Here is a 26,538-nt window from a genome sequence, read left to right on the forward strand (position 1 = left end):
AGGGCGGGCGGGTGGGTGGGTTGAATAAATAGAAACAATCCCTTAAAATATGTTTGTGCAATTTCTATCTATAGACTGTATGGAGGTTTTTCTCTCATTATTTGAGGCTATCTGGTATTACTACATAAGCCTAAACTTTGGGACTTAACTAGAAACGCGCCAAATAGCCTACACAGCCAATCACCAAATAATGCTTTTGGGAACGGGCAGAAAAAGTTAACGTCAATCCAGTAAAAAGTTCATGTCAATCCACGGAGGCAAAAAGGACAATGTCGATGTTTAATTCAATAAGAGAAAAACTGTGAAAGGAGAGTTGAAGAAAAAAGAGAAGGGAGGACCAGAAAAGTCATGTTTGGGAAAGATTTGGTGAAGGGTTAAAAGAGGATGATATCAGTGCCAGCTATGTTGGGAACCATTGAGGACAGGAAAGAATGAACATCTACCATCTACTTTCCAGCATAACAACTGTGATTTGTTATCTTTGAATACATATATTTTTCTCCCCCTGATTTGCTTTGGGGTCTGTGTTATTGAAGAATAACATCAACTGCTATCAATACTATATTGGACATGATGACTATATATCATTCCATTACTATCAATACTATATTGGACATGATGACTATACAGTGAGGGAAAAAGGTATTTGATCCCCTGCTGATTTTGTACATTTGCCCACTGACAAAGAAATGATCAGTCTATAATTTTAATGGTAGGTTTATTTGAACAGTGAGAGACAGAATAACAACAAAAAAATCCAGAAAAACGCATGACAAAAATGTTATAAATTGATTCGCATTTTAATGAGGGGAATAAGTATTTGACCCCCTCTCAATCAGAAAGATTTCTGACTCCCAGGTGTCTTTTATACAGGTAACGAGCTGAGATTAGGAGCACACTCTTAAAGGGAGTGCTCCTAATCTCAGCTTGTTACCTGTATAAAAGACACCTGTCCACAGAAGCAATCAATCAATCAGATTCCAAACTCTCCACCATGGCCAAGACCAAAGAGCTCTCCAAGGATGTCAGGGACAAGATTGTAGACCTACACAAGGCTGGAATGGGCTACAAGACCATCGCCAAGCAGCTTGGTGAGAAGGTGACAACAGTTGGTGCGATTATTCGCAAATGGAAGAAACACAAAATAACTGTCAATCTCCCTCTGCCTGGGGCTCCATGCAAGATCTCACCTTGTGGAGTTGCAGCCTCGAAACCTGAATGACTTGGAGAAGATCTGCAAAGAGGAGTGGGACAAAATCTTTCCTGAGATGTGTGCAAACCTGGTGGCCAACTACAAGGAACGTCTGACCTCTGTGATTGCCAACAAGGGTTTTGCCACCAAGTACTAAGTCATGTTTTGCAGAGGGGTCAAATACTTATTTGGAAACATCATGCTTTGGGGCTGTTTTTCTGCAAAGGGACCAGGACGACTCAAAATCTTAAGATACATGGCCCCATTCATTCTTTCCTTTACACAGATCAGTCGTCCTGGTCCCTTTGCAGAAAAACAGCCCCAAAGCATGATGTTTCCACCCCCATGCTTCACAGTAGGTATGGTGTTCTTTGGATGCAACTCAGCATTCTTTGTCCTCTAAACACGACAAGTTGAGTTTTTACCAAAAAGTTCTATTTTGGTTTCATCTGACCATATGACATTCTCCCAATTCTCTTCTGGATCATCCAAATGCACTCTAGCAAACTTCAGACGGGCCTGGACATGTACTGGCTTAAGCAGGGGGACACATCTGGCACTGCAGGATTTGAGTCCCTGGCGGCGTAGTGTGTTACTGATGGTAGGCTTTGTTACTTTGGTCCCAGCTCTCTGCAGGTCATTCACTAGGTCCCCCCGTGTGGTTCTGGGATTTTTGCTCACCGTTCTTGTGATAATTTTGACCCCACGGTGTGAGATCTTGCGTGGAGCCCCAGATCGAGGGAGATTATCAGTGGTCTTGTATGTCTTCCATTTCCTAATAATTGCTCCCACAGTTGATTTCTTCAAACCAAGCTGCTTACCTATTGGAGTGTGACTGTTTGAGGTTGTGGACAGGTGTCTTTTATACTGATAACAAGTTCAAACAGGTGCCATTAATACAGGTAACGAGTGGAGGACAGAGGAGCCTCTTAAAGAAGAAGTTACAGGTCTGTGAGAGCCAGAAATCTTGCATGTTTGTAGGTGACCAAATACTTATTTTCCACCATAATTTGCAAATAAATTCATTAAAAATCCTACAATGTGATTTTCTGGAAAAAAATTCTCAATATTTCTGTCATAGTTGACGTGTACCTATGATGAAAATTACAGGCCTCTCTCATCTTTTTAAGTGGGAGAACTTGCACAATTGGTGGCTGACTAAATACTTTTTCCCCCCACTGTATATCATTCCATTACTATCAATACTATATTGGACATGATGACTACATATCATTCCATTACTATTAATACTATATTGGACATGATGACTATATATATCATTCCATTACTATCAATACTATATTGGACATGGTTTGTAATGATCCTATGATGACAATGATCAACTTCGGTTGATGGATTCATTCATTATTGACCAACTGATTGATTGACAGATTAATTAATTGGCCAATTGAATGACAGATTGACTAATTGATGTATTGATTGATATACCATACTGACCTGCACCACGAGGCTGAATGAATGATTGATCAATATGTTGCCCCAGGTCACCAGCAGCATGGTACAGCTCTGTGTGCTATGGTCTGTAGAGCATATGAATCTCTGTGTGTGTGTGTGTGTGTGTCATAGGCTGGCCAATTCTGATATTCTGCCCAATTATTGGCAAGAGCTGATCTGATTGGTCAAAAGACGAATTAGCTAAAAAAAAAATCAGAATTGGTCTGCGTGTGTAAACGCAGCCATAGAGTGATCTGCAGTACAGCCCCATGTAGAGTACCTGGTCCAAACTGCTGATGACCATATTACATTTACATTTTTGTCATTTAGTAGACACTCTTATCCAGAGCGACTTACAGTTAGTGAGTGCATACATTTTTTTCATACTGGCCCCCCGTGGGAATCTAACCCACAACCCTGGCGTTGCAAGTGCCATGCTCTACCAACTGAGCTACACGGGGCCCATCATGCAGACCGTGATAATACACAGCAACTAGCCATTGTCACCTCTCCTTCTGCTACATGTTCATTAATTAATCAACTACACGGAATCTGATTGGTTGGTGTTAATTGGTTAATTGGTTAGTCGACTAACTGTTTACTTAATTAATACATTGTATGATTGATTGATTGATTGATTGAGCGACTGGTAGATTGATTGATTTATAGATTAATACAGTGACTGATTTGATTAAATTGCATATTGATTGATTTGTAGAATGATTATTTTATTGATTGATTGATTGATTTGCTGTCCAGACCTGATCAGCACACCTACCTGGACCATGCTGCTGATGACCATAGGCAGCATGTTGAGGGGGAAACGCAGGATGTTGAACAGAGCCAGAGACACAAACGCCTTCTGAGCATCCAGCACGTTCCTCTCATCTATCATCACATACACTGTGAATGTAGACAGTGCCACCTGGGGGATGGGAGGGGAAATACATGTTATATATCATAATATAACTATATATAATATCATCACATACACTGAACGTAGACTGCGCCACCTGGGGGATGGGAGGGGAAAGACATGTTATATATCATCATCACATTCACTGAGGGGAGGGTAGAGACAATTATTTTTATTTTATTTTTTTCAGACGCTCTTATCCAGAGCGACTTACAGTTAGTGAGTGCATACATTTTTCATACTGGCCCCCCATGGGAATCGAACCCACAACCCTGGCGTTGCAAGCGCCATGCTCTACCAACTGAGCTACAGGAGGGCTACCAAAGACAATGTTAAATATATTTATGTCAGTAAGATGGGACACAGGTGGACCAAGTGCCCGTGTAAGAGTGAGTGTGCGTGAGTGTGCGTGTGTGTGTCTACAGGTCTCTCTAACTCACCAGAAAGGGAGCACAGACCCAGGTAAAGGTGGATATTGCCCCCAGGTAAGCAGCCTTCTTGAGGACACGTAGCTCGCTCTCTCTGATGGCTGACACCTTGTCTTTGAAGGCCAGCTCCCACGCATACAGCTTCAACACCTTTAGGTTCAGGTTCAGGTTTAAGTTCAGGTTTAGGTTCAAGTTCAGGTTTATTAAAAACACCTCGGTACATATTCAGAAACATTGATAAAATGTGATGGCATAGAATCAAGACCTGGGTTTCAAATACTTGAAAAGTGATTGTGTCTGTCTGAGCTTATCTGGCTTAATAAACCCCAAACTGCAAACCCTGCCAATCTGGCACTCCAGGCAGGCTAGAGGAAATGCTCAAAGAATTGGAATCTGAAGTATTTGACCCCAACCCTGACATGCAGAAACATACATAAAATGTGATACAAATTCAAACAGTATATAAACCTTAGGTCAAAAGATATGTGATGTGATAAGATACCTTGATGCCGTTGAGAACCTCATTCATCAGCTTGATGCGGTTGTCTTTACTCTTCATCTGAGCTACCTGGTGATCACAAATCTCTATTACACCTCTATTACACCTCTATTACACCTCTATTACACCTCTATTACACCTCTATTACATGTCTACTACACGTCTATCACACTTATTTTACATATAAAAATACAAAATAAAATATGGCACTAAGACCACAGCAGAAGTTTGGGGACCACTCGGTTAAACCAGGGGCAGCCAGAGGGAAAGTGTGTGTGTGTGTGTGTGTAAGAAAGGGAAGAGGAGTATAAAATGTAATGTAGAATAAGGGGTCAGAGTGATACCTGGTATGTTGTGAATAAGGGGTCAGAGTGATACCTGGTATGTTGTGAATAAGGGGTCAGAGTGATACCTGGTATGTTGTGAATAAGGGGTCAGAGTGATACCTGGTATGTTGTGAATAAGGGGTCAGAGTGATACCTGGTATGTTGTGAATAAGGGGTCAGAGTGATACCTGGTATGTTGTGAATAAGGGGTCAGAGTGATACCTGGTATGTTGTGAATAAGGGGTCAGAGTGATACCTGGTATGTTGTGAATAAAGGGTCAGAGTGATACCTGGTATGTTGTGAATAAGGGGTCAGAGTGATACCTGGTGTATTATGAATAAGGGGTCAGAGTGATACCTGGTATGTTATGAATAAGGGGTTAGAGTGATACCTGGTATGTTATGAATAAGGGGTCAGAGTGATACCTGGTATGTTATGAATAAGGCTCAGAGTGATAACTGGTATATTATGAATAAGGGGTCAGAGTGATACCTGGTATGTTGTGAATAAGGGGTCAGAGTGATACCTGGTATATTATGAATAAGGGGTCAGAGTGATACCTGGTATATTATGAATAAGGGGTCAGAGTGATACCTGGTATATTATGAATAAGGGGTCAGAGTGATACCTGGTATGTTGTGAATAAGGGGTCAGAATGATACCTGTTATATTATGAATAAAGGGTCAGAGTGATACCTGGTATATTATGAATAAGGGGTCAGAGTGATACCTGGTATATTATTAATAAGGGGTCAGAGTGATACATGGTATATTATGAATAATAATAATAATAATAATATGCCATTTAGCAGACGCTTTTATCCAAAGCGACTTACAGTCATGTGTGCATACATTTTTACGTATGGGTGGTCCCGAAGATCGAACCCACTACCCTGGCGTTACAAGCGCCATGCTCTACCAATTGAGCTACAGAGGACCACATATATTATGAATAAGGGGTTAGAGTGATACCTGGTATATTATGAATAAGGGGTCAGAGTGATACCTGGTATATTATGAATAAGGGGTCATGGTGATACCTGGTATATTATGAATAAGGGGTCAGAGTGATACCTGGTATATTATGAATAAGGGGTCAGAGTGATACCTGGTATGTTGTGAATAAGGGGTCAGAATGATACCTGGTATATTATGAATAAAGGGTCAGAATGATACCTGGTATATTATGAATAAGGGGTCAGAGTGATACCTGGTATGTTATGAATAAGGGGTCAGAGTGATAGCTGGTATATTATGAATAAGGGGTCAGAGTGATACCTGGTATATTATGAATAAGGGGTCAGAGTGATACCTGGTATATTATGAATAAGGGGTCAGAGTGATACCTGGTATATTATGAATAAGGGGTCAGAGTGATACCTGGTATGTTATGAATAAGGGGTCAGAGTGATACCTGGTATATTATGAATAAGGGGTCAGAGTGATACCTGGTATATTATGAATAAGGGGTCAGAGTGATACCTGGTATATTATGAATAAGGGGTCAGAGTGATACCTGGTATGTTATGAATAAGGGGTCAGAGTGATTCCTGCTATATTATGAATAAGGGGTCAGAATGACACCTGGTATATTATGAATAAGGGGTCATAGTGATACCTGGTATGTTTTGGTCTTCATGGCGATCACACCGTTGATTGGCACCATCAGAACCATTACAGCCACGCCAGCCAGCACCGACGGACCCAGGTTCTACACAGGACATGACATCACAAACCATTGAGAACTTGTTAAGATAACAACAGTCTCTGGTTCGTATGTAACAGAGTTGGATTCAGAACCTCACTCCTTAGCTTGAAATGTGTCTACTAGCGCCATCAAACTGCTATCCAGATCACTCCCTGTCAGTAACAAGTACAGGATGTACAGAGCCAGTATGACCTCTTGGTTTATTTAAAGATCTTTGGTGCGTAACTGCCACAGGAAGTTCAGTGCCAGTATGACCTCTTGGTTTATTTAAAGATCTTTGGTGCGTAACTGCCACAGGAAGTTCAGTGCCAGTATGACCTCATGGTTTATTAAAGATCTTTGGTGCGTACCTGCCACAGGAAGTACAGGGCCAGTATAACCTCTTGGTTTATTAAAGATCTTCGGTGCATACCTGCCACAGGAAGTACAGGGCCAGTATAACCTCTTGGTTTATTAAAGATCTTTGGTGCGTACCTGCCACAGGAAGTACAGGGCCAGTATAACCTCTTGGTTTATTAAAGATTGTTGGTGCGTACCTGCCACAGGAAGTACAGTGCCAGTTTACCTCTTGGTTTATTATATATCTTTGGTGTGTACCTGCCACAGGAAGTACAGGGCCAGTATGACCTGTAGAGGAGCAGACCAGATCATGTTGATGTAGGTGATGAGGTCCATGAAGCGCTGGGCGTCGACCGACATCAGGTTGACGATCTCTCCCACTGTAGACGTACGCCGCGCTGCGTTACTGATCACCAGAGCCTGGGAGAGAGCAGGGTTTAGAGGATAAAAGGTCAGACAGGGGTTAAGTGTCAATGAAGGGTCTACAAAAGTCAGCTCAATCGATCATCGGCAGAATATTGATTGATTGATTAGTACACCTACCATCAGTAGACAGCCCCTACTATAGCGGTGCGGAGCCTCATGCCAAATTAACTCTCAATCAATCACTGATCAAATCAATCAATCACTGATCAAATCTGTCAATCACTGATCAAATCTGTCAATCACTGATCAAATATGTCAATCACTGATCAAATATGTCAATCACTGATCAAATCAATCAATCACTGATCACATCTTTCAATCACTGATCAAATCAATAAATCATTGATCAAATCAATCAATCACTGATCAAATATGTAAATCACTGATACAATATGTAAATCACTGATTAAATCAATCAATCACTGATCACATCTGTCAATCACTGATCAAATCAATCAATCACTGATCAAATCAATCAATCACTGATAAAATATGTCAATCACTGATAAAATATGTCAATCACTGATCAAATCAATCAATCACTGATCAAATCTGTCAATCACTGATCAAATATGTCAATCACTGATCAAATCAATCAATCAATCAGCAGAATATTGATTACCTTCCTGTAGACAGCTCCTACTATAGCAGTGCGTAGCCTCATTCCCGTGACGAAGCAGACATGGAAGTACTTCTGCAGGATGAGGGTCTGGAAGCAGGTACAGACGAACAACAGCGCGGTGTAGAAGTAGCCCTGCCAAGAGGGGGCGCTAGAGTCGTTCACAAACCGGATCAGCAACCTGAGGGGAGAGAGGTCAGGGGTCAAAAGTCAACGATACAGCCAGAGAGACGATGCTAGAGGTCAAATGTCAGTAAGTAGGGACGGCAAGAGAGAGACACAAAAAGGCTCCATTCAAGGGTTCTTCTGAAGTAGTCTGAAACAATAGGACAGTTTGGGGACATCAGAAAACTCACATTTCTAATCATTTTAAGAGCACATGAAAACAGGTCAGAAATCTCTACAGCCTGAAATGACAAGAGAGAAAAAGAGGACTAGTGTTGCACGTTGTACCGAAACTACAGTACTTTTTTGATATTATATCTTGAAAAACAGTCCGGTATTAGAATTACTTACTTTCGGTTCTTCTATCAAATATGTTGCACATTTGGAAATCAACTAAATGTTTTGAACTTATTAGAGAAAAATATAGTTTCTTGTAAGACATGAACAGAATGTATCAGTGGTTCGTATTCCCTGCAACTTTCTGAAGAGGCAACGGCACAGGAATGTCCGTCTGAGTGTGTGGTCCGCGTATTGTCTACCACTTTGTGTAGCCTGGCAGAATCATGATTATTTCCAACAACCCAGTGGGCATTTGTTTTGCAAACTCCATCACGTGTGCTACAGAAACACTGCTAACCTAACTACACTAGGTGCCTGCGCACTTAACCTCGTCCCCAGGCTCGGATTGCTGGCGCATAGAGCCTGGTAACACTGTGGAACTTGAAAAGGATGTGGTTTTAATCAAGGCGGGAGAGGGAAACCACTAGAAGAGAAGAGAAACACCCACAACTACCCCCCACTAGAAGAGAGGAGAGGAGAGGAGAGGAGAGGAGAGGAGAGGAGAGGAGAGGAGAGGAGAGGAGAGGACCAGACAAGAGCATCTCACCTACCTGAGTATCTCAGGCCCCACAAACATGAGAATGTCCTGGATGATCTTGTAGAGTGAAGAGATGAGGAAGTAGGGTCCGAAGGTGAGACAGAGGGCCCAGAACAGAGAGGGTTCTCTAGTCTTCTGGTGGGTCTTGATAATCAGGATCTCTGACTCCTCTATGGGGACACCCTCCTTCCTCTCTCCCCGAGGAGCCTTCTTAGGGGAGTACAGAGTCTTCTCCTCCGGTCTGGGAGAAAGGAAGGGAGGGGGAAGAGAAGGTGTTATTTAGCTCGTTTTCGTTCTTTGAACAACGTTTTGCTACGGTGTGGCCTAATGAACATGACCTTTTGACCTTGGCTGAGTGCAAACGTGCCAGGATGTACAAGTACTCATGTGCCTGGTGGGTTCTCCTGACCTTTTGACCTTTAGGCACTCGTTGTTCCAGCGTCGTACGAGCTGAGGGACGACCCTCTGGGAGCGGTCCTCTGAGTTCAGACACCACAGATCCTTCTGTTCTAACGGACGCTTATAACCTGTTACTATCATACTGGAGGAGAGGGGGAGGAGGGGGCGGAGGAGAGGAGGAGGAGAGGGGGAGGAGAGGAGGGAGAGGGAGAGGGGAGAGAGGAGAGGGGGAGGAGAGGGGGGAGAGGGGGAGGAGAGGGGGGAGAGGAGAGGAGAGGGGGGAGAGGAGAGGGGGAGGAGAGGGGGAGAGGGAGAGGGGGAGGAGAGGGGGAGAGGAGAGGGGGGAGGAGAGGGGAGGAGAGGAGAGGGGGGAGAGGAGAGGGGAGGAGAGGGGAGAGGTGGGGAGAGGAGAGGGGGAGGAGAGGGGGAGAGGAGAGGGGGGGAGAGGAGAGGGGGAGGAGAGGAGAGGGGGGAGGAGAGGGGAGAGGAGAGGGGAGAGGAGAGGGGGAGGAGAGGGGGGAGAAGAGGAGGGAGAGGATAGGGGGGAGAGGAGAGGGAGAGGAAGATAGAAAGAGAGAGAGAGAGGGGAGCAAGAGAGATGACGGAAGGAAACTGTCAGCACTAACAGTTCCTGTTGAAACAGAAACACATGCCCGCTGTTTCCAGAGGGGGATACTACAACACAGAGTTAATGACTTAACCAGCTAACTTCGATAAACAACCAGAAATAACTATAGATTTTCTAGTTAATTAAGAAAGCTAAACTTAGATGTGTTTTTGGTTGTTGAGTCAATTAGACAATGCCAAAAGTTATTTTAAAATACTTAGGCAAGTTTTAATGTATTTGATTTTCTACACCAAAATGTGTCTAACAGGTTCCCTGCTCACCCAGTGATCCACCAGAAGCTGATTCTGGACAGAAAGGAAGCTCCGATCTCAGGACAGGGATTCTGCACCGGCAGGAGATGGAACACACAGTTAGAAACACACACACACACACCCACACCACACACGGATGCACGGACGGACGGACACACACAAACAAATACAGGCACACACGCGCACCCTTTCTAACTTTCTCTAAACAGTCAACATGTAACATCCACATCTGTGTGTTTTCACCCAACCAGTTACACTGATGTCATATTGATTACTAAACCATGTCCAACCAGTTATACTGATGTCATATTGATTACTAAACCATGTCCAACCAGTTATACTGATGTCATATTGATTACTAAACCATGTCCAACCAGTTATACTGACGTCATATTGATTACTAGACCATGTCCAACCAGTTATACTGATGTCATATTGATTACTAAACCATGTCCAACCAGTGATACTGAAGTCATATTGATTACTAGACCATGTCCAACCAGTGATACTGAAGTCATATTGATTACTAGACCATGTCCAACCAGTTATACTGATGTCATATTGATTACTAGACCATGTCCAACCAGCTATACTGATGTCATATTGATTACTAAACCATGTCCAACCAGTTATACTGACATCATATTGATTACTAGATGATGTTTGATTGATCTGTTAGGTGACTGTTTACACAGACACAGTATATGTTGTTATTGATTTCTGGACTATGTCTGACCAGTGGTGGGATTAGTAGTGGACTATGTCTGACCAGTGGTTGGATCAGTACTGTACTATGTCTGACTCGATTAGTTACTTGTAAAGTAATACATTACATATTGTTTTGTGCGTGCAGGAAACTGTGGGTAGCATTTTTTTGTTACTTGTATAACTTTATGAGCTGGAATGTCTGTCCTGAAAATAGTTTATGTCAGAGACTGTATACAATTTTTGCAATGTGTTCGATAGCATTTAGCTAGCATTCACTGTGGGATTTTACATGTACTTGCTAACCTTCGGATTACAGAGGCTCAGCGGGGTTTGGAAATAGCGCCTCTTGTGTTCAGTGCCGGTATTACCGAATATCCCAGGATGGCACAAAGTCGGTGTGAAGGAAAATCTAGTTCCCTCCCAAGCCTAACGGCAACCATCGAAATCAATAATTCCATGTCTCCTCCTTTGGCTTGATAGCACATAAATTGTCGCAATTGATCATCAACAACACCGCAGCCATTTGCCAGTGCATTGATCATGAAAGTGAAAGCCTGTCTCTATACAATGCCTTATGATACTGTATCATCTATATGAAGAGGCATAATGCCTTATGATACTGTATCATCTATATGAAGAGGCCTTATGATACTGTTTCATCTATATGAAGAGGCCTTATGATACTGTATCATCTAAATGAAGAGGCCTCATGATACTGTATCATCTATATGAAGAGGCCTTATGATACTGTATCATCTATATGAAGATGCCTTATGATACTGTGTAATCTATATGAAGAGGCCTTAGGAACTGTATCATCTATATGAAGAGGCCTTATGATACTGTATCATATAAATGAAGAGGCATAATGCCTTATGATACTGTATCATCTACAGTGAGGGAAAAAAGTATTTGATCCCCTGCTGATTTTGTACGTTTGCCCACTGACAAAGAAATGATCCGTTTATAATTTTAATGGTAGGTTTATTTGAACAGTGAGAGACAGAATAACAACAAAAAAATCCTGAAAAACGCATGTCAAAAATGTTATAAATTGATTTGCATTTTAATGAGGGAAATAAGTATTTGACCCCTCTGCAAAACATGACTTAGTACTTGGTGGCAAAACCCTTGTTGCCACCAAAAAAACCTTGTTTCTTGTAGTTGGCCGCCAGGTTTGCACACATCTCAGGAGGGATTTTGTCCCACTCCTCTTTGCAGATCTTCTCCAAGTCAATAAGGTTTCGAGGCTGACGTTTGGCAACTCGAACCTTCAGCTCCTTCCACAGATTTTCTATGGGATTAAGGTCTGGAGACTGGCTACTGTATCATCTATATGAAGAGGCCTTATGATACTGTATCATCTATATGAAGAGGCCTTATGATACTGTATCATCTATATGAAGAGGCCTTATGATACTGTATCATCTATATGAAGAGGCCTTATGATACTGTATCATCTATATGAAGAGGCCTTATGATACTGTATCATCTAAATGAAGAGGCATACAACATTAGGAGTAGAAGACAAGGCTATTTGATTAATCGTTTCTTGATCATGGATCGTTTGTGGAAATTCATTTCAGAGGGTCTGCTGTCAGAAGTTCCCTCGAGGTGAGAAAGTGACACTAATGAAAAGTAAAGGTAGGAATAGATTGTTTTCTAATAGAAAAATCCCTTTAGCCTACACTGATGTGTCATCCTACACTGATGTGTCATCCTACACTGATGTGTCATCCTACACTGATGTGTCATCCTACACTGATGTGTCATCCTACACTGATGTGTCATCCTACACTGATGTGTCATCCTATACAGATGTGTCATCCTATACTGATGTGTCATCCTATACTGATGTGTCATCCTATACTGATGTGTCATCCTACACTGATGTGTCATCCTATACTGATGTGTCATCCTATGAAATGGATGTTATGTTACACAGTCTAATATAAACTAAATTTCTGTACAGATTTATTTTCATTCTAAATCTTTCTCTCCAGCCGCCAGTGCGACCACAGCATAGAGACGGTCAGCTAGACGGTGAAGCCCTCTATGGGCTGTTCTATCACAGGAGAGATCAATAGCAAAGATCAGAGGTGCGCACTCTATCCATTTTTATGGACCGCTGTCATGACATTTCTCCAAACAGCCTTTCTCCACTCGCTCAAGAATTATTGAGGAAACAAGTTGAGATCGGATCGTAGAAATACCACGCGTGTTACTAGAAAAAGTTACTGGAATAATATTCCAATATTTGAACACAGTAACTCGTAATATTATTTAATTACTCATAAAAGTAATATAACAGTGAAAGACGTTACCCCCAACACTGTGTCTTATACACACACTGTATCTATGTTGTTATTGATCTCTGGACTGTCTGACTGTTAGTTCCATTGTGGGACTGTTAACAGGGAAACCTGTATCCATGTTGTTATTGATCTCTGGACTGTCTGACTGTTAGTTCCATTGTGGGAGTGGAACAATAACACAAGAGAACCAATCCTGGGAACTGGAAAACCTGCGGCTTGCACAATAACACACACAGCTGGCATTCACTTGACACACACATCAAGACCCACACATTTCTCACAGTCACACAACATTTACTGTTTGACACAGCAAGTACTCACACAAGCCCACACACAGCTAAACACACACCCGGCTAAACACACACACAGCATGCAGTGATTTACACAAACACAGTGTGTGGACACACAGAGACATAACAAAAACACCCGGAGAGACAGACTGTGTGCTCACGGTGTCTCTGGACGCCTCTGAGAAGAGAGGAGGCTGGTCTGAGAGGGCTGACAGGAACAGAGAGATTAGCAGTAGAGTGTAGTAGCTGTAGAAAGTTGTGTATCTGAACACACACACCGTCCATGGCTGGGGGGAAACACGTGAAAACACTCCATTAAATAAACCTTATTTCTTCCATATCTTTGTTCCATCAAGTCTAAGACAGTTTTTCTGGCAATAAAAAAAGACTGGACTGATGTGGACAAAAACCATATCGCGTTAAATTCACAATTTTTTTTGCAATAACTATAAATCAGTGATCATTTACACTAAATAATTTTTTGAGGGAGGTGCTAAAGCTGGGCGATGTGGACATAAAGTCATATTACGAAAAATGTAACTATTTTTCCTCAATAACAAGAAATACTTTTTTTTTTATGGACAGTTACTTTACATCAACAGCAAGGCTCTAGACATTTGTTTCCAGTGCCAAGTAAGACAACAGATGGTAGCCTACGATTTAAAAAGTATAATGCTATTTCAACCAACATATGTCGGTAATTCTGGGTCTCTCTCGCTCTCTCTCTCTCTCACCTCGTTGATGGCTTGTATGATCTTGGATCTGAATGTGATGGTAGCACAGAGGACGGCCACCAGCCAGAAGTTGAGCATCACCCCTGAAGACTGGACTCCTTTTAACCTCTCATACTGGGTCAGGAGGGTGGCCAAAAGCTGGGGAGAGAACACACACACACATTAGAACAACATACACACTAGGACAGACACATACACATAGATCACGTACATCCCCTTTAGATCGGAGACCACTTGTGAGCGCACACACACGTTTAATATTACGCATTTCATCCTCGCCGGAATTGAACCCGCGACCTTGCCGTTGCTAGCGCCCAGCTCTTACCAACACGTATTAATCACGCCCAGGTTTAAATCCCACTATAAAAACCACTCATCCTACTGATTACATTATAGGCGACCGCTCCTCCCAGCTAAGACCCTTACAGGTCGACCGCTCCCCCCAGATAACACCCTTACAGGTCGACCAATCCCCCCCAGCTAAGACCCTTACAGGTCGACCGCTCCCCCCAGATAAGACCCTTACAGGTCGACCACTCCCCCCAGATAAGACCCTTACAGGTCGACTGCTCCCCCCAGATAAGACCCTTACAGGTCGACTGCTCCCCCCAGCTAAGGCCCTTACAGGCCAACAGCTCCCCCCCAGATAAGACCCTTACAGGTCGACCGCTCCCCCCAGCTAATACCCTTACAGGTCGACCGCTCCCCTCAGCTAAGACCCTTACAGGTCGACCGCTCCCCCCAGCTAAGACCCTTACAGGTCGACCGCTCCCCCCAGCTAAGACCCTTACAGGCCGACCACTCCCCCCAGCTAAGGCACTTTTGATCCAGAAAAGCCCACAGTGTTGGTTTTTACCATAGTGATGCCGAGCATGGTGGGGCTGACCAGATAAACAGGTGCCTGGGTGGAGGAGGAGGCACTGCTGTCATGTTGGCTTCTTTCCCAGAAAGAGTAGAACACATCTGCCCAGCAGACGACCCACAGGAGAAAACCTACTGCCTGGAGGAGAGGAGAGGGGGAGGTGGGGGAGGTGGAGAAGAATACTTTATTGTGCATTTTATTTTTTTCAGATCATGGAAATTCATATTTTGCTTTAAACCCAACTCCCGGAGAAACACATGCACCTACACACACACACACACACAAAACATCACCGGCCGGCCGCAGGTCAGTGACCCTGGAGCAGCTTAGGGGTCAAGTTGAAGTGCCACAACGGCAGGAGGCATCTACTTTTGCCCAGAGCCTTTCTGACCAGAGCCCTATGGGAGCATGAAATAGGGAATAGTGTGCCATTTGGGATGCAGCTGAAGAAAGAGGAAGGGGAATTGGGATCTTTAGGTCATTTGTGTGAGGATGTTGTCACGTCTGACATTCTCCCACACAGAGAAGCCTGTGTTCTGAAAAGACAACCCCTGGTTGTTAAGCGAGAGAGAGTGTGTGTGTGTGTGTGTGTTAGCTTGCTATATATGTTTCTTTGGGTTAAAACAAACCGTATTGGTCTTATCTCATTGTAAGAACCGCTGAGACAGGCAGAGACAGATAACACATACGCTTACACATACATAAGCATATGGACACGTACACACGCCCCCAGACTCTCCCTGTAAACACACACACCCCACCCCCAGTCTCTCCCTGTAAACACACACACACCACCCCTAATGCCCACAACCCTACCCCTACTCCCCATAACCCCACCCCTAATCCCCATAACCCCACCCCTAATCCCCCATAACCCCACCCCTACTCCCCATAAACACACATATCAACCACCTACCTCCATCCCCCCCCCCCCCATACCCCTCCCCCCCCCATCTGGACTCACGGTTTTGGCTCTGTTGAGGTGGGTCATGCATATGTACCCCCGGTCATGGCTTTTGAGGTACAGGAAATAGATTGGGGCACAGAGCCAGAGGTAGAGACAGGGGACCCATACCAGCACTGTGTTCTGAAAGCAGTGGGTCAGGTCTGGGTTCCCCGCGTGCCACGTACGGTTCCAATCCTGGGGGGGGGGGGGGTTAAATGACAGATGACTGAGAGACACTACAGCTAATTCAAAATAGCGTTGATAAGGACATGGTGACCAAAGCAGAAAGAGACTGGCAACCAGACAGGGCAGGGTAACAAATGACACCCTATGGGCCCTGGGCAAAAGTAGTTGACTATACAGGGAACAGGGTGCCATTTGGGACGCAGCCTCATACTGCTGTGTTCACACAGTGAATTACGACAGGCCTGTTGTTACTAGGGATATAGAGCCTAATACATTCATAAAACAGGCTAGAGTGAAGTGCATCACTGGCCTACACCTTGTGTGTAAACAGACACTTTTATTCACCTAGTGTGTGTGTGTGTGTGAATGAGGTGTTTCTAACAAAGCCCACATAAACATTCCTGCCTTGGCAGAAAGGAGGAAGTGGAGGCAGGGTGCCAGGTCTGCCACACACACACCTTCCTCTCTCCTTCCTTTCCTAAGCTTTCCTCATTCTGTCTACTTAGCGTTATCGCTTTCTGCTGTATTGTTCGATAACACTTTACCCAAATCCTGAGTTGATAAGGCGTTCACAACACTGACACTGAAATGACACAACATAATGACACGACAACACTGTCACTGACGTAACACTGACACAACACTGACATGACACAACACAACACTGACATGACACAACACTGACATAACACTGATGTAACACTGACACAACACTGACATAACACTGATGTAACACTGACACAACACTGACATAACACTGACGTAACACTGATGTAACACTGACACAACACTGACATAACACTGATGTAACACTGACACAACACTGACATAACACTGACGTAACACTGACGTAACACTGACGTAACACTGATGTAACACTGACACAACACTGATGTAACACTGACACAACACTGACATAACACTGACATAACACTGACGTAACACTGACGTAACACTGACGTAACACTGATGTAACACTGACACAACACTGACAAAACACTGACATGACACTGACACAACACTGACGTAACACTGACACAACACTGACACAACACTGACATAACACTGACACGACACTGACACAACACTGACATGACACAACACTAACACAACACTGACGTAACACTGACATGACACTGACACAACACTGACGTAACACTGACATGACACAACACTGACACAACACTGACATAACACTGATGTAACACTGACACAACACTGACATAACACTGACGTAACACTGACGTAACACTGATGTAACACTGACACAACACTGACACAACACTGACATAACACTGACACAACACTGACACGACACTGACACAACACTGACATGACACAACACTGACACAACACTGACATAACACAACACTGACGTAACATGTTATGGCAGCTGTTTTTACCTGAATCCTGAGTCATACTGTGTATGTGTTCAATAACTCTACTGCTTAAATCAGTCTGACCATGGTTGATAAAGGACAAGCAACTCCATGACCAGTTCAGTGATTTTGGAAAGCACTTGTCTCAATACCCCTTGGCTTCAAGGCAAGCCCTCTTACCCCTTTGGAATTTGTTTGGTTCAATAACTGAGCCAGTGAGCAGACAACAAAGCCCTGTAGAATATAGAAGTGTACAATCACACTACCAAGTCTGTCATAACAGGTTTCAAAGGGTTGTGGGACTGGGTGATGATATCGCATGTTATCATAACTAAGGAAGCCATAGACCTTATTGACAGAATGCATGTTATTAGGCCTAACATAGTCTCTGGGAATTCCATACCCAGGGCAACTGCTGGAACATTGTTACATTGTGGAAGGCAAGACAACCGGTCTGCCTAGTGAGACTAGGCCTAACACTAATTAGACATACACCCTGTTATTAACATTTGGGCAAATGGACCTCTAACACTTCTAGCTAAATTCCTTGGGCTATGATGAGCAAAGCCCTGTCTGGCAAGGCCAGCTGACAGTTTACTTATTAGGCAATTTAGCATGTTATGACCGCACATAGATACAATCTATCTGCATGACATTACATTATGTGTCACTTTAAACATATGTAACTCTTCTAGTCTAGTGTCATAACTTGTTTGGTTGTATTACACATACTACATGATTTGACAATAGGTTTGTAGTTTTTTTTGTAGGTTTCTAGCTAGCTAATGTAATAATAATGTCCTCTATGTTGCTGCTACTCGCAGTGGATGTGTGTACATGTTAAAACAAACAAAGTAATATTGGAACAGCTGATAGACTTGCTCTAGCTTTCACAAGCGTTCTTGTGTTGTGGACCTTGCTAGTAAGAGAGGCTTGCCATCATACCTGGGTGTTATGGCTTGAAAGTTACCTAGCTACATTTAATCGAAACACTTTGCTCTATCATCAACAAAGCAGAGGTAGTAGTGTGAGACTCGAATGAAGCTGTTAGACTAGAGTGAGTTTGAGCCAGCAAGCTAGCAGGTTAGCTAGCATAATAGGAATAAATGGTGTTTATCACTGAAAGCTGTTAAACTAGCTAGCCACAACTTCACAATAAAACGATTGTCGGCTTTTATTGATAGTACATTTCAAAAGGTATATTACTACCACGTTATTTCAACCTCTTTCACACATTACTAATCAAATTAAGCTTAGCTAGTTAGCTAAAGTCAACACATTCCAACCTGCTATCAACCGGCATAACGACGGCCTTGTAACCTAGCTAGCTACTGTTAGCTAACGCTAGTGTTACCAAAGACAGTACAGTATGTGATATTACCATGCTTAGTTCAGGCAGACACCGTCATTACAAGCAAAGCCGCTAATAGCAAGCTGGAAAACAACTGTCGGCGTCAACATTGTAAGCAGCTAAAGACAGCGAGTTGGCTACTCGGTCGCTACAGTGAAACTTACCCAAAACGGGTCGGAACCGTCCGCACTGCAGAACTTGTCCAAACCCATTCGAGGTTGTTCAAGTTCTCCTCTGATAATTTTGGTTAACGGAGCTACCGCTTTGCTTTGGTTTCATAAGCACACTTCTGTTGGTCCTCCTGTAAACGAGGTAGAAGGTTACCGCTAGGGGACGCTATAACTCAATCTGTGACAGTGCACTGTACACTGTAGTGTGTGTGTGTGGATGTCATTTGTTATTTTATTATGTGGGGGGGCCACCGGTGGTGTGCATGCAGGACTATTTAAAACCTTTAGAATAACGTGCGAATGGCACACTTTTCTCTATGGGCCCTGGTCAAAAGTAGTGCACTATATAGGGAATAAGGGGATGTAGCTCAGTTGGTAGAGCATGGTGTTTGCAACGCCAGGGTTGTGGGTTCGTTTCCCACGGGGGGCCAGTATGAAAAAAAAAAAGGAAAAAAAATTTGATAAAAAAATAATAAAAAATGATAAAATTTGATTATAAATATTATAAAATATAAAAAAATTATAATGTATGCACTCACTAACTGTAAGTCGCTCTGGATAAGAGCGTCTGCTAAATGACTAAAATGTAAATGTAAATGTAAAAATAAGGTCTTTCTTTAATTTCAGAAAGGAGTGTAGCCTAACTACACGGCCTTCAGAAAGTATTCACACCCCTTGACTTTATCCACATTTTGTTGTGTTACAGCCTGAATTCAAAATGGACTGAGTGTCACTGAACTACACGCAATACCCCATAATGTCAAAGTGGAATTTGGAGACATTTTTACAAAATAAGAAAAAATGTAAAGCTGATATGTCTTGAGTCAATAAGTATAAACCCCTTTTGTTATGGCAAGCCTAAATAAGTTCAGTAGTAAAAATGTGCTTAACAAGTCACATAATAAGTTGTATGGGCTCTTTAAGATCATTTTTAAATCAAATCAAATCAAATCAAATCAAATATTATTGGTCACATGCGCCGAATACAACAGGTGCAGACATTACAGTGAAATGCTTACTTACAGCCCTTAACCAACAGTGCATTTATTTTAAACAAAAAAAAGTAAAAATAAAACAACAACAAAAAAAGTGTTGAGAAAAAAAGAGCAGAAGTAAAATAAAGTGACAGTAGGGAGGCTATATATACAGGGGGTACCGTTGCAGAGTCAATGTGGGGGGCACCGGCTAGTTGAGGTAGTTGAGGTAATATGTACATGTGGGTAGAGTTAAAGTGACTATGCATAAATACTTAACAGAGTAGCAGCAGCGTAAAAGGATGGGGTGGGGGGGGCAGTGCAAATAGTCCGGGTAGCCATGATTAGCTGTTCAGGAGTCTTATGGCTTGGGGGTAGAAGCTGTTGAGAAGTCTTTTGGACCTAGACTTGGCACTCCGGTACCGCTTGCCGTGCGGTAGCAGAGAGAACAGTCTATGACTAGGGTGGCTGGAGTCTTTGACAATTTTGAGGGCCTTCCTCTGACACCGCCTGGTATAGAGGTCCTGGATGGCAGGAAGCTTTGCCCCAGTGATGTACTGGGCCTACGCACTACCTTCTGTAGTGCCTTGCGGTCGGAGGCCAAGCAGTTGCCATACCAGGCGGTGATGCAACCAGTCAGGATGCTCTCGATGGTGCAGCTGTAGAATTTTTTGAGGATCTGAGGACCCATGCCAAATCTTTTTAGTCTCCTGAGGGGGAATAGGCTACCCCATCTCTGTACTTCACACATACAATTATCTGTAAGGTCCCTCAGTCGAGCAGTGAATTTCCAACACAGATTCAATCACAAAGACGAGGGAGGTTTTCCCATGCCTCGCAAAGAAGGGCACCTATTGGTAGATGGGTATGAAAAAAATATATCCCTTTGAGCATGGTGCAGATATTACTTACACTTTGGATGGTGTATCAATACCCCCAGTCACTACAAAGATACAGGCGCCCTTCCTAACTCAGTTGCCAGAGAGGAAGGAAACCGCTCAGGGATTTCACCATGAGGCCAATGGTGACTTTAAAACAGTTACAGAGTTTAATGGATGTGATAGGATAAAACTGTGGAAGGATCAACAATATTGTAGTTACTCCACAATACTAACATAAATGAATGAAAAGAAGGAAGGAATACAAATATTCCAAAACATGCATCCTGTTTGCAATATGGCACTAAAGTAATTCTGCATAAAATGTGGCAAGGAAATGAACTTTTTATCCTAAATACAAAGCGTTGTGTTTGGGGCAAAACCAACACACACACACATCACTGAGTACCACTCTTTATATTTTCAAGCATGGTGGTGGCTGCATCATGTTATGGGTATGCTTGTCATCGGCAAGGACTAGGGATAAAAAGAAACAGAATAGTGCTAAGCACAGGCAAAATCCTAGAGGAAAACGTGGTTCAGTCTGCTCTCCAACAGACAGTCAGAGACAAATGTACCTTTCAGCAGGACAAATACCTAAAACACAAGGCCAAATATACACTGGAGTTGCTTACCAAGATGTTCTTCCACTATTAAATTACAGATTATTTTGTGTAGATCATTGACAAAAACAGATAATTAAACCCATTTGAATCCAACTTTCTGAAGGCACTGTAGATCACCCCCACGTCCTGGCTGCTGTCTCATCCATACAAGGCATAGAATGAGTCCCAAATGGCACCCTATTCCTTACATAGTGCACTACTCGGGTCAAAAGTAGTGCACTATGTAGGGAATAGGGCACCATTTGGGATGTAGCAGACATACCCACTGCTGTCTCATCCTTATAAGGTCCTGTTCCCTTGGGTCAGTTTGATCATTTGAATAACCATACAGAGAGATACCGTGTTGCCCTAGGCCTGGAGACCTACAGAGAAATACCATGTTGATATAGCTTAGTCCTAGGCCTGGAGAGCTACAGAGCGATACCATGTTGATATAGCTTAATCCTAGGCCTGGAGACCTACAGAGAAATACCATGTTAATATAGCTTAGTCCTAGGCCTGGAGAGCTACAGAGAGATACCATGTTGATATAGCTTAGTCCTAGGCCTGGAGAGATACAGAGAGATACCATGTTGATATAGCTTAGTCCTAGGCCTGGAGAGATACAGAGAGATACCATGTTGATGTAGCTTAGCCCTAGGACTGGAGAGCTACAGAGAGATACCATGTTGATATAGCTTAGTCCTAGGCCTGGAGAGATACAGAGAGATACCATGTTGATGTAGCTTAGCCCTAGGACTGGAGAGCTACAGAGAGATACCATGTTGATACAGCTTAGTCCTAGGCCTGGAGAGCTACAGAGTAATGATACCTGTCTCCTATTGGGGGGTATAGGGTAATGATACATGTCTCCTATTGGGGGGTATAGGGTAATGATACATGTCTCCTATTGGGGGTATAGGGTAATGATACCTGTCTCCTATTGGGGGTATAGGGTAATGATACCTGTCTCCTATTGGGGGGGTATAGGGTAATGATACATGTCTCCTATTGGGGGGTATAGGGTAATGATACCTGTCTCCTATTGGGGGGGGTATAGGGTAATGATACATGTCTCCTATTGGGGGTATAGGGTAATGATACCTGTCTCCTATTGGGGGTATAGGGCAATGATACCTGTCTCCTATTGGGGGGTATAGGGTAATGATACCTGTCTCCTAGTGGGGGGTATAGGGTAATGATACCTGTCTCCTATTGGGGGGTATAGGGTAATGATACCTGTCTCCTATTGGGGGGTATAGGGTAATGATACCTGTCTCCTATTGGGGGGTATAGGGTATTGATACCTGTCTCCTACTGGGGGGTATAGGGTATGATACCTGTCTCCTATTGGGGGGTATAGGGTAATGAACCTGTCTCCTATTGGTGGGTATAGGGTAATGATACATGTCTCCTATTGGGGGGTATCGGGTAATGATACCTGTCTCCTATTGGGGGGTATAGGGTAATGATACCTGTCTCCTATTGGAGGGTATAGGGTAATGATACCTGTCTCCTATTGGGAGGTATAGGGTAATGATACCTGTCTCCTAGTGGGGGGTATAGGGTAATGATACCTGTCTCATATTGGGGGGTATAGGGTAATGATACCTGTCTCCTATTGGGGGGTATAGGGTAATGATACCTGTCTTCTATTGGTGGGTATAGGGTAATGATACCTGTCTCCTATTGGGGGGTATAGAGTATGATACCTGTCTCCTATTGGGGGGTATAGGGTAATGATACCTGTCTCCTATTGGGGGGTATAGGGTAATGATACCTGTCTCCTATTGGGGGGTATAGGGTAATGATACCTGTCTCACTGTCTCATTCTACTGTCTGTCACACAACCAATGTACTTATCTCTCTCTTAGTCCTAGGCCTGGAGAGCTACAGAGAGATACCATTTTGATATAGCTTAGTCCTAGGCCCGGAGAGCTACATAGAGATACCATGTTAATATAGCTTAATCCTAGGCCTGGAGAGCTACAGAGAGATACCATGTTGATATAGCTTAATCCTAGGCCTGGAGACCTACAGAGAAATACCATGTTGATATAGCTTAGTCCTAGGCCTGGAGAGCTACAGAGAGATACCATGTTGATATAGCTTAATCCTAGGCCTGGAGAGATACAGAGAGATACCATGTTGATGTAGCTTAGCCCTCTAGGACTGGAGAGCTACAGAGAGATACCATGTTGATATAGCTTAGTCCTAGGCCTAGAGAGCTACAGAGTAATGATACCTGTCTCCCTATTGGGGGGTGTATAGGGTAATGATACCTGTCTCCTATTGGGGGGTATAGGGTAATGATGCCTGTCTCCTATTGGGGGGTATAGGGTAATGATACCTGTCTCCTATTGGGGGGTATAGGGTAATGAACCTGTCTCCAATTGGTGGGTATAGGATAATGGTAGATGTCTCCTATTGGGGGGTATAGGGTAATGATACCTGTCTCCTATTGTGGGGTATAGGGTAATGATACCTGTCTCCTATTGGGGGGTATAGGGTAATGTTACCTGTCTCCTATTGGGGGGTATAGGGTAATGATACCTGTCTCACTGTCTCATTCTACTGTCTGTCACACAACCAATGTACTTACCCTATCCACACGCACATCAGTATCTCTCTCCCTCTATATCTCTCTCTCTATCTCTCTTGAACTCTCTCACTCACTCACTCTCTCACTGTCTCTCTCTGCCTTTCTCTCTCCCTCTCTCTCTCCCTCCCCTCTCTCTCTCTCTCTCTCTCTCTCTCTCTCTCTCTCTCTCTCTCTCTCTCTCTCTCTCTCTCTCTCTCTCTCTCTCTCTCTCTCTTTCTCTCTCTCTTTACATTTCTACAGATGAGCATACATGTGATTATATGGTAACACACAGCAGCATTCCAGATCATAAGGCATTATGACACAGACAAGGATAAAGGTTCAGTCCACAATTAATTTTGACAATGTCCTTACATGCACTTGAGCCAAGTAGGCCATTGACTCTGAGTAAATAGAATGCAAAATATCTTCAAGATAGCGTGCATGTACAGGGACCATTGAAAGCATTAAACACATAAGATGTGTCCCAAAGTGCACCATATTCCCTATATAGTGCACTACTTTTGACCATAGCCCTATGGGCCCTGGCCGCCCTGGTCAAAGCACTGCACTATATAGGGAATAGTGTGCCATTTGGGACGCAAGCAGGACGTTCTGACAGAACAGTAGACTCTTTAGAATTGAGGTTCCCTAAGGAGAGCTGGTTAATTTCCATGCATTTCCATGGGCTGTAATTCATAATTATGCCACAAATCTTGATCCTTTTGTCATTGCGCACACAAACTCTGTCCAGAGAGAGAGAGAAAGAGAGAGAGAGAGAAAGAGAGAGAGAGAGAAAGAGAGAGAGAGAAAGAGAGAGAGAGAAAGAGAGAGAGAAGAGAGAGAGAGAGAGAGAGAGAGAGAGAGAGAGAGAGAGAGAGAGAGAGAGAGAGAGGGGAGGGAGAGAGAGAGAGAGAGAGAGAGAGAGAGAGAGAGAGATACAGAGAGAGAGACAGAGAGAGAGAGAGAGAGAGAGAGAGAGAGAGAGAGAGAGAGAGAGAGAACGATGACGGGTGACATAGAACAACCCATTAGAGAGCTGGCCACCCCCGCAAAGAAGCCAGCAGAACAGCCCACCTCAGATCCTGGCCAAAGTCTCGACACCGCAGCAGCACAGTACACCCTAGACCCTGACCATAGCCTCGACATCACACCCAGACAAACAAATGAAGAACCCCAAGCCCAGAGGATCCCAACCCCTCTGAGCACCCCCCCCTGTCAGCCACCCTGATAGCCCTCATGACGACCCCCCCACACCCACTGAGGACATATACAATCCACAGATTGTACTCCTTATGGAATCAAACGGGAAATACATACAAGAAAATAAACTTTTTCCAAAACACACAGTGTCTAAACTCTGGTGTCCAAACACCCAGCGCGCCCTAGACCTTCTGTCTGAGGACCGACTAGGATCACCCAGCCACATAATAATACACACAGGCACAAACGACCTGAGAACACAGCAGGAAAGGGTGGCCACATCACTCAAGGGAGTGATAGAAAAAGCTTCTTCTACTCTCCCCAACACACAAGTGGTTATCTCAACCCTGTTACCACGAAAAGACTTCCACCCTGCTACCATACAGCGGGTAAACGCAAGTATTTGCCGTGACTGTGCATCAAAACCAAATGTCAACCTGGCCCACCACTCCACCCTGGACGTGAACAGCCTTTATGACCAGGTCCACCCATACAAGGCAGCAGTGCCCACCTTCGCCCGGACCCTAAAGGATATCGACCTCAACCGCAGACCCAACACCTCACACAGGAGCAACAGATCAACAGACACCCCGCCCAGACCAGCGAGACACTCTCCCAGACCTGCGGGACCCCCCCCAGGACCTACACATAGAGGACCCCCGCAGAGAGGACCTACATCCAGACCACAGCACCATCAACCATATCTACACCCCCACCCCCACCAATTAACTCCCCCCCAAGTCAACCATGCCCACACCCCATTTAGGCCCCCTCAGATCAGACCTATGCCCCTCCTACCCACCCCAAGTCCCCACTCCCACAAAGAGGGCCTCAACATGAAAATCACACATACGCCCAGGCCGTGAGCAGGCAAACAGGCCCAACACCCACTCTTACACTAGCCCAAGCCAATGGCATGTACCAGATGCTCAGCAGGCTCTGCTCACAATTACTGGCCTGAGGCCAAACCACACAACCAACAACATTAGACACTTTATGGAACACAAAGCCTTCACTATTTCATCCTGGAATATCCAAGGCCTGAGGTCATCTGCCTTTGGCCTAAAGAGCAGGAATCTGGACTTCATCAAAGAAATCGGAAATACAGACATTGTCATCCTACAAGA

At 43.8% G+C, this 26,538-nt stretch overlaps 1 protein-coding gene across 2 annotated transcripts in view; it reads right to left on the reverse strand.

Moving 5' to 3' along the window:
• The window catches only part of LOC121570161 (multidrug resistance-associated protein 1-like), a 61,345-nt gene extending 42,039 nt beyond the window's left edge, over positions 1–19,306 (reverse strand). For both annotated transcript variants that reach the window (XM_045213235.1, XM_045213234.1), the window contains exons 1-14: positions 19,165–19,306; positions 16,103–16,279; positions 15,133–15,276; positions 14,277–14,414; positions 13,704–13,829; positions 10,239–10,300; positions 9,361–9,492; positions 8,965–9,192; positions 7,913–8,090; positions 7,123–7,284; positions 6,436–6,528; positions 4,494–4,559; positions 4,004–4,141; positions 3,426–3,572 (exon numbers count right to left, since the gene is read on the reverse strand). In XM_045213235.1, coding sequence (XP_045069170.1) covers positions 3,426–3,572; positions 4,004–4,141; positions 4,494–4,559; positions 6,436–6,528; positions 7,123–7,284; positions 7,913–8,090; positions 8,965–9,192; positions 9,361–9,492; positions 10,239–10,300; positions 13,704–13,829; positions 14,277–14,414; positions 15,133–15,276; positions 16,103–16,279; positions 19,165–19,212 — 1,839 coding nt within the window. In that variant the 5' untranslated portion in view covers positions 19,213–19,306. The remainder of the gene's footprint in view (positions 1–3,425; positions 3,573–4,003; positions 4,142–4,493; positions 4,560–6,435; positions 6,529–7,122; positions 7,285–7,912; positions 8,091–8,964; positions 9,193–9,360; positions 9,493–10,238; positions 10,301–13,703; positions 13,830–14,276; positions 14,415–15,132; positions 15,277–16,102; positions 16,280–19,164) is intronic.
• Positions 19,307–26,538: the final 7,232 nt, after the last annotated feature.

Source organism: Coregonus clupeaformis, unplaced genomic scaffold, assembly GCF_020615455.1.
Source record: "Coregonus clupeaformis isolate EN_2021a unplaced genomic scaffold, ASM2061545v1 scaf0093, whole genome shotgun sequence".
Taxonomy (NCBI): domain Eukaryota; kingdom Metazoa; phylum Chordata; class Actinopteri; order Salmoniformes; family Salmonidae; genus Coregonus; species Coregonus clupeaformis.